This window comes from Prunus persica, chromosome G7 (genome assembly GCF_000346465.2).
Source record: "Prunus persica cultivar Lovell chromosome G7, Prunus_persica_NCBIv2, whole genome shotgun sequence".
Lineage (NCBI taxonomy): Eukaryota > Viridiplantae > Streptophyta > Magnoliopsida > Rosales > Rosaceae > Prunus > Prunus persica.
In genome coordinates, this window is record NC_034015.1 from 6,081,844 (window position 1) to 6,091,527 (window position 9,684).

General features: G+C 35.5%; 1 protein-coding gene and 1 long non-coding RNA gene across 2 annotated transcripts; one reads left to right on the top strand and one right to left on the bottom strand.

Annotated features, from left to right (window-relative positions):
• On the bottom strand, positions 2,491 to 3,237 carry LOC109950340. The gene is made up of 2 exons (XM_020568903.1): positions 2,890 to 3,237; positions 2,491 to 2,832 (listed from the first exon to the last, which is right to left on the bottom strand). Exons 1-2 carry the CDS (start codon positions 3,235 to 3,237, stop codon positions 2,491 to 2,493), a joined length of 690 nt encoding a protein of 229 aa, XP_020424492.1.
• On the top strand, positions 3,876 to 9,214 carry LOC109950242. The gene is made up of 2 exons (XR_002272544.1): positions 3,876 to 4,125; positions 8,634 to 9,214. It is a non-coding gene; the product is annotated as an uncharacterized LOC109950242 (long non-coding RNA).

Sequence of the window (9,684 nt, forward strand, 5' to 3'; positions counted from 1 at the left end):
GTGATGCAACAACCCCAAGTCTGTCATCTCATAGTGTTGCATCATATCTTGCTTAAACGCTTCAAGTAGTTTGGGACAACTACCAGTATATATAATGTCATCTACATAAAGTGAGACAATAATAATACCTGCAGTGTCATTTGTTTTGACATAAAGAGTAGCTTCACTAGAGCTCTTTTTGAATCCTGCATTGTTGAAATAGGCATCTATTTCATCACACCAGGCCCTTGGAGCTTGTTTCAGTCCATATATAGCCTTGTTCAACTTGTAAACTTTGGTTTCCTTATTCTTTTGTTCATATCCTTGTGGCTGTTCAACATAGACTTCCTCCTTTAGAATGCCATTGAGAAAGACAGACTTCACATCCAACTGATACAAACTCCATTCCTTTTGTGCAGCAAGGGCAATCAAGGTTCTGATGGTATCTAGCCTTGCCACTGGGGCAAATGTTTCATTGTAATCGATCCTAGGCTTTTGTGAGTAGCCTTTAGCCACTAGTCTAGCTTTATTCTTCTGCACAGTGCCATCTAGATTAAGCTTGACCTTGTAGACCCACTTGACACCAATTACTGGTTTGTCAAATGGTCTGTCAACTAATTCCCATGTATTGTTCTTTTCAATCATCTCTAATTCAGCCTTCATTGCATGTCTCCATGATTCATCCAAATCAGCTTCTTCAAAACTGTCAGGTTCCACAATGCACATGTTACATTTTGCCATGATGTCACTAATACTCCTCCACTTATGAGGTGTGTGATCAAACACTTGAGACCTGTCAAGTATTTCCTCATCTTGAGGTACAGTTTCTTCTTCCACTTGCATTTGAGTATTCAAGATTTGAGTTGGTTCATCAACTACCATCTGTTCATGTTCTGCATTATCCTGGTTTTCCATTTGCATAGGCATTCTCAACTCTTCATTACTAGTGTTTTCCTATTTCCATGAAGTAGTTTCATCAAAATATACATCTCTAGACAAGATAATTTTTCTAGTTCTAGGATCATATAACTTGTACCCCTTTTCACAAAGTCCATAGCCAACAAGAATGCATTTGTGACTGTTTTCTTCCAGCTTGTGCCTTAGTGCCGAAGGAATGAGCACATGACATAAGGCTCCAAACACTTTCAAGTGTGCAATACCTGGCTTCCTTCTAGTGTATGCCTCAAATGGTGTCACTTCTTTAAGAGACTTAGAAGGACATCTGTTGAGTAGATATACTGCAGTATTGACAGCTTCTGCCCAAAATTCATAAGGAAGCCCTTTTTCATGTAGCATAGACTTTGCCATCTCTATCACAGTCCTGTTCTTCCTCTCAACTACTCCATTTTGCTGAGGGGAATATGCTACAGTCAGCTGCCTTTGTATTCCAGCTTCACTGCAGTACTCATGAAACTCATTTGACATGAATTCTCCACCTCTGTCACTTCTAAGAGATTTCACCTTATGTCCACTTTGCAGTTCTGTCATAGCCTTGAACTTCTTGAAACATTCAAAGGCATTTGACTTATTTCTGAGGAAATAGACCCAAGCCATTCTAGTACAATCGTCTATGAATAACAGGAAATACCTGTTTTCTGACATTAATGCAGTTTGCATTGGTCCACAGATGTCTGTGTGTACCAACTCTAGTGGAAACTGGGCTCTCCAAGTGGATTCTGCAGGGAATGAGTCTCTATGTTGCTTTCCTAGCTTGCAGCCTTCACAAACTTCAAAATCCTTTTCTAAACTGGGTAAGCCATGAACCATGCCTTGATTTGCAAGTAGCCTAATGCTTTGATCATTTAGATGCCCCAGTCTTTTGTGCCAAGTTTGCAAGCTGTGTGTCACACTAGCTTTTAGCACCAACTGAGTAGCTGGCACCATTGTGAGGGGAAAGCACCTGTTGCTAGTCATTTGAACTTTAGCAATGGGGTTTTGCAGTGACCAGTCATCAAAGATTGTCACCATTCCCTTTCCAAATATCAGGCAATTTCCATGCTTCATCATCTGCCCAACACTGAGCAAATTCTCTTCTAATCCAGGCACCAACATCACTTCTTGAATGTGCTTTCTTCCTGCTTTGGTGTCTATCACAAGTGTGCCTTTCCCTACAACTTGAACTGTCTCTCCAGTCCCCATTTTCACCTTGGAATTTACATCCCTTCTAATATCTACCAATAGCCTTTCATCTCCAGTCATGTGGTTACTACAACCACTGTCAACATACCATGAATTGTTCAATTTCACATCTGTCACAACATTGCATGCATAAAACAGAGTTCCAGTTTCTTCAATCTGATTAGCATAATTCACCTTCTGTACAGATTGATTCCCATGGCAATCTCTGAGTATGTGTCCAAACTTTCCACACTCTCTGCATTTTGGTTTTCCTTCATACCAACACTTGCCATAGTGTAGTTTCTCACAGTGCTTGCAGGGTGTTTTGGTTCCTTCATTTGATGCATTTGGTTTAGGATTAGAATTGGACTTGTTATTCCAATTCTTTCCATTTTACTTCCAGTTCTTCTGAGATTTGTGATTTCCAGAAGAACTTCCACTCTTAGAGCTTTTACTCTCTATGTTCAGGCTAGTAAAAGCCTTTTCTGTGGAATTTTCAGTATGCCTATCCAATCTGAGCTCAAAGCTCTTCAGAGATGCAACCACTTCTTGAATTTCAAGAGTGTCAAGGTCCTTGGAATGCTCAATCACAGAGCATATAGAATCATACGATTTAGGCAAACTAATCAGCAATTTCTGCACAACTCTTTCTCTAGGCAGCTCTTCACCATAACTTTTCATTTGATTAATTAAATCAAATAGTTTAGCAATGTAAACAGACAATGGTTCACTATCCTTCATACAAGTATATTCAAACTCTCTACGTAAACCTTGCAGCTTAACACTTCATACCTGTTTATCGCCTCTAAACTCCTGCTTTAGAATATCCCATGCACCCTTTGAGGTTTCTTCATTCACTATTCTGGGGAAGATTTGGTCTGAGACTGCACTTTGGATCAATCCAAGTGCACGAGCATCCTTCATCAAGATCTCAGCCATCGTAGACTTCTCCACTTCAGCAACCTTAGATCCTTCGTCTTTTTCCATTCCCTGCTTTGGATCAGAAACATCAAAACCATTTTCAACCAAATCCCATAACCCATGAGATTTCAAAATAGTTTTCATGCGAATGCTCCAAAACTCATAGTTTTCTCCATTGAAAACTGGCTTGCGAAGCTCAGCAGTGCCTGACCCTGCCATATTAGACTTTGGATTCAAACAGATACGCCTCTTGGAATATTGAGTGAGCTCGATTTCAGCTCAAACAATCACCAGCTTTCGATTTGCACAGATTCACGCCCAGCAACCAATCGAACCTGGCTCTGAGGCCATGTTAGAATTCTATGGTTGTTTGTAAATTTTAGAGAAAATGAGCAATGTTTAGAAAGGATAAGAAGGATGAGAAGAATGACTGTCTATCTGTATTCTTTCACACTCTATTTGCTTACATAGTGTACTCGGTAGTGAGTAGAGAGAAGAGATTCTTCTCTAACAGAATTGCAGCTGTCACCCTATGAGGTGTTTACACTTGTCATCCCAAAACTAAGCTAGAGAATCCACCTGGACTATGATCCAATGGTTCTAATTACATCTCAAATGAAATAAACATAAATGATAGTAATAGAGCTTGGTGACTTCAGCTTCAAGGAAAGCAGCTGCAGGATTACATTCCAACATTAACATATGGAATTATCATATAGTACCATAGATGACCTGCAATGATTATTGTTGGCCTATTGTCAAGATGCATATAGGATAGTGATAGAGACTACCCTGTATCCAGGACCTTAAAACAGATATCCCATCTGGAAAATTTTGCATAGACCATATATAATGCTTTCCCAAAAATATTTGCAAATTGAGTAGACGGGATATATGTGTGTGTGTGCGCATGCCGGTGGTCTAAGATGGTTTATTTTTCTTTAAGAAGTGGCGGTGGAAGTGAAAACAGATCGAGAAAGGAACAGTTAATTTTATTTGAGATTTAAAATGAAATATTTGACATGATTTTTGTAGGGAGAAATGCAATAACTTCGAGACAAACTGGCAGTAGCTGAGCGTACTGCAAAGACAGAAGCACAATTAAAGGTATCACTACTACATTTTACACTTTGCGCGACGAAGTTAATTTCGTCGCGCAAAATAAATTGTGGTCGCACAAATTTCAGCGCCACAAAAATTTCGTCGCGCAGAATCCGTCGCGCAAAGACTTTGCGCGACGAAGTTTTTTCATTGGTCGCGCAAAGTTACTTTGCGCGACGAAAAAATATTGGTCGCTCAAAGTAACTTTGCGCGACGAACGCAAAGTGACTTTGCGCGACGAAAAATATTGGTAGCGCAAAGTTTTGCGCGACGAAATACATTGGTCGCGCAAAGGTTTGCGCGACGAAATACATTGGTCGCGCAAAGTTTTGCGCGACGAAAGACATTGGTCGCGCAAAGTCTTAAAAAAATTCCCGCGTCAAATTTTTGGTACCCGCCCAAATTTTTAGAGTTTTACGCGACAAATAGTAACGTCGCGCAAATATTTGCGCGACGAAATATTTTTTGTTTTAAATTTTTTTAATTTGAAATAAACTAATTTAATAGTTTGCGCTACGAAATATTTTTTCTTTAGTATGAATTTATTTATATGAATTTTTTCAAATTTTTACTTTTAAAATTTAATTTAATTGTATGATTTCTTTTTAAAATTACTTCAATTTAAATTGATATTAATTTTTTCAAATTTTTACTTTTTAAATTTAATTTAATTGTAAGATTTTTCTTAATTACTTTAATTTAAATTGACATATTCAAAATAAAATTACATATGAAAAATAGTGATCAAATTATCCAATAAATATAAATATCTATTCAAAATGTACATATAAATTAACAAAGTACAATAATAAAATCCTAATACAAGCGTATTGTGGTGGTAGTGGCGGAGGATATGTTTTGATAGCTTCCTAATCCTCAACTTTAGCCGTCAAAGTCTCGATGATTCCCTACAAAAAAACAAATATAGTCAAATAACAACAACAACAACAAAAAGAATGCACAATCTCCCCTAAAATTGTTATACCGCAAATCCAACCCAAACTCCAATCTCTCCCCTTTACTCAACCCCAAACCCCACACAAACTCAAAACTAACTCCAAAAACACATATTAATGAAAAAAATTTAAAATTTGGAGAGAATATACCTTTTGGCAAGATTGAGAGTGAGTGAGAATGAGAGGGAGAAGTGAGTGTGAGAGAATTAGAAAAGATAGTGATAGAGAGATGAGAGAGTGAGAGATAGTGAAAAGATAGATGAGAGAGTGAGTGAGAGTGAGAGATAGTGAAGATAGAGATGAGAGATTAAGTGAAAGGAGTTAGTGTGAGAGAAAGGGTGGGATTTGGGGAAAGGGAAAGAGAGAGGAGAGGTAAGAGTAGAGAAAGAAATTGAGAAAATGGTGGAGGAGTTATTTCAGTTTTAAAAATCGTATCACTTTGCGCGACGAAAATATGGTTGGTCGCGCAAATTTTTGCGCGACGAAACATATTGGTCTCGCAAAGTTTTGCGCGACGAATAGAGGAATATTGGTCGCGCAAAGTCTAAAAAAAATTATTTTTTTAAAAAAAAAATTCCCGCATCCCATTTTTGGTACCCGCCAAAATTTTTAAATTTTTGCGCGACGAAAAATAATTATTGGTCGCGCAAAGTCTAAAACAATTATATATAAAAAATTCCCGCGTCCCATTTTTGGTACCCGCCCAAATTTTTGCGCGAAGAAAAATATGTATTGGTCGCGCAAAGTTTTGCACGACGAAACATATTGGTCTCGCAAACTTTTGCGCGACGAATATAGGAGTATTGGTCGCGCAAAGTCTAAAAAAAATTCCCGCATCCCATTTTTGGTACCCGCCAAAATTTTTAAATTTTTGCGCGACGAAAAATACATATTGGTCGCGCAAAGTCTAAAACAATTATATAAAAAAATTCCCGCGTCCCATTTTTGATACCCGCCCAAAATTTTTGCGCGACGAAAAATATATATTGGTCGCGCAAAGTTTTGAGCGACAAAAAATATTGGTCGCGCAAAGTCTAAAGTTTTTTTTTTAATATTAAAAACCCGCGTCCCATTTTTGGTACTCGCCCAAATTTTTTGAGTTTTGCACGATGAACTGTTGATCGCGCAAACTTTTGAGAGACGAAAAATTGGTTCGTAGCACAATATTTATAAAAATAATTGTTATGAATAATAAAAAATAAAAAAAATTATTTTATGATTTAAAATATAATTAAGGTGAAAGCTACTTAATAAATGTATATACTATTCAATTTCTTAAGTGTTATACTTACAAAATAAATAAATTTAAAGCTACTTAATAAATATATGTATATATATATATACACACACCATTCAACGATCCAACCATAAGACTTGTTTGTATATACTTCAAGATCGTATACCCCAAAAATCGCAAAAAACAAACATTCAGAGATCTAGTAACGGGACAAAACTTTTCGATAGTTATAAATGAAAAATCACGATTTAACGGTTATTTTAACTCCGATTTTGATGATTTTTTTACAGCTACACTCCTTGACCCTATATGAATACAATGACTGAATTTGATCTTCAATTTAAAACATTTGCACTAGTGGATACCACAAAATCTTATGTTATATTTAACGAAAATATAAATAAACTCTTAATTGTTAGTGAATATATTGTTTTGATGGCATATGCATTCTACGAAACTAGTTTCAACGATCCAACCGTCAAACTTGTTTTTTTATACTTCGAGATTATATACGCCAAAAATCGGAAAAAATAAATATTCATAGATCAAGTAACGGGACAAAACTTTTCGACGGTTATAAATGAAAAATCATGATTTAACGGTTATTTTAACTCCGATTTTGATGATTTTTTACAGCTACACTCCTTGACCCTATATGAATACAATGACTGTATTTGATCTTCAATTTAAAATATTTACACTAGTGGATACCACAAAATCTTATGTTATATTTAACGAAAGTATAAATAAACTCTTAATTGTTAGAGAATATATTGTTTTGATGGCATATGCATTCTATGAAACTAATTTCAACGATCCAACCGTCAAACTTGTTTTTTTATACTTCGAGATCATATACGCCAAAAATCGGAAAAAATAAACATTCAAAGATCAAGCAACGGGACAAAACTTTTCGACGGTTATAAATGAAAAATCATGATTTAACGGTTATTTTAACTCCGATTTTGATGATTTTTTTACAGCTACACTCCTTGACACTATGTGAATACAATGACTGAATTTGATCTTCAATTTAAAATATTTACACTAGTGGATACCACAAAATCTTATGTTATATTTAACGAAAATATAAATAAACTCTTAATTGTTAGTGAATATATTGTTTTGATGGCATACACATTCTACGAAACTAGTTTCAACGATCCAACCGTCAAACTTGTTTGTTTATACTTCGAGATCATATATGCCAAAAATCGGAAAAAATAAACATTCATTGATCAAGTAATGGGACAAAATTTTTTGACGGTTATAAATGAAAAATCATGATTTAATGGTTATTTTAACTCCGATTTTGATGATTTTTTATAGCTACACTCCTTGACCCTATATGAATACAATGACTGAATTTGATCTTCAATTTAAAATATTTACACTAGTGGATACCACAAAATCTTATGTTATACTTACGAAAGTATAAATAAACTCCTAATTGTTAGTGAATATATTGTTAGTGAACAAAAAAAAACTAGTTTCAACGATCCAACCGTCAAACTTGTTTGTTTATACTTCGAGATCATATACGCCAAAAATCGAAAAAAATAAACATTCAGAGATCAAGTAAGGGGACAAAACTTTTCGATGGTTGTAATGAAAAATCACGATTTAATGGTTATTTTAACTCCGATTTTGATGATTTTTTACTGCTACACTCCTTGACCCGATATGAATACAATGAACTAATTCGATCGTCAATTTAAAATATATATTTTCTAACAAAAACCCAATCCGAACAACAATAATATATTTTTCTAATAAAAATCCGATCCGATCTAAAATAATAAGTTTAAAGCTACTTAATAAATATATATACCGTTTAATTTCTTAAGTGTTATGCATACAAAATAAAAAACAAAAATAAATTGGTTTAGGTGACAAAATGTTTGGATTACGTCATGCAAAGATTCAAAAAAATATTTTTTTTATTCTATTTATTTTTGTAAGGACTTTGCGCGACGAAAAGTAAACTTCGTCGCGCAAAGTCGCTTTGAGCGACGAATTATTTTTCGTCGCGCAAAATTGGTCGCGCAAGACTTTGAGCGACGATGTATTGTCGTCGCGCAACAGTTTGTCACGCAAAGTGACTTTGCGCGACGAATTATTTTTCGTCGCGCAAAATTTGGTCGCGCAAGACTTTGAGCGACGAAGTTTCAAGTTTCGTCGCGCAAAGTAACTTTGAGCGACGAATAATTTTTCGTCGCGCAAAATTTGGTCGCGCAAGGGGTTTTTTTTACAAGTGCTAACTGTTTTGAATTTAGTGTTTAAGCCTCTTCTTAACAGTTGAGCATTAATTGATTTCCTAGGAAAAATACCAACTAAGATTCAAGGTTTTGGAGGAAAAGTTTAAAGCATCGAATGGAAAATCACGTCCATCCTCAGATGCAAGAGTCATCAGCAATGGGCCTTCAGTCTCTTGGTGGAGCTGAGAACTTCTCTAGAGCGTCCTCTAATGGCTATCTATCTAGGACAAAATCGAATTTACAATCTGGTTTCAACCGTTCCAACACAGCTACTGCAATATTGAAACAAGCCAAGAGTTCATCTAGATCGTTTGATGGTGGTAGTAGATTGCTAGACAGATATAAGCTAGTCCCAGATGCAACTGGGAAAGATAACACAAACAGTGCCAGTGATCAGACTCAGATGGATGAGACAATTGGTAGACATGAGGAGAGGGCAAATGGATCTTTGGCTGAACAATACAGGACAGAGCATGTGGTAGATTGATAGGGTGGTGGGTTGTTGGAGAGAGAGGAGAGAAGGGTGGTACAGATTAGCGCATGTGGTAGATTGTGATCTTATAATATTACATAAACACCATTGGCTTATGCATACTGCTTGATTTGTAAATTATAAACAATTTTCATTTTTGATAATGTCCTCATATGAAATTCGTAGGATTTGAGAGTTTTTTTTTATAGAAAAAGAAAAAGAAAAAGAAATATAGCAGGATCTCTTGTTCCATATCTATGACGAGTTATTTACACCAACACCTTCTGAGGTTTCTTATATTTTAACAAAACCCACGCAGGTCTCAAAAATTACATGATCAACACCTCTTTTCGTTGATTGTTTGTCCAAAAATTGATGATTTTATTGAAATTCTTTTTATGCAAATGACAAAATTAACCTCAATGAAGTATATGCAATCTAATCTCAAAGCACAAGTTTGTCATTTGGAGAATATTATTTTGTATAAAATCATCAATTTTTGGATGAAAAATCAATGAAAATGAGTTTTGTGAAAACAATTTAAAACCTCATGAGATGTTCATGTAATTTTTAAAACCTCAAAGAGTTTTGTGAAAAAGCCAAAAACCTCAGAGGATGTTTGTTGCAAGTATTCTTTTGGAT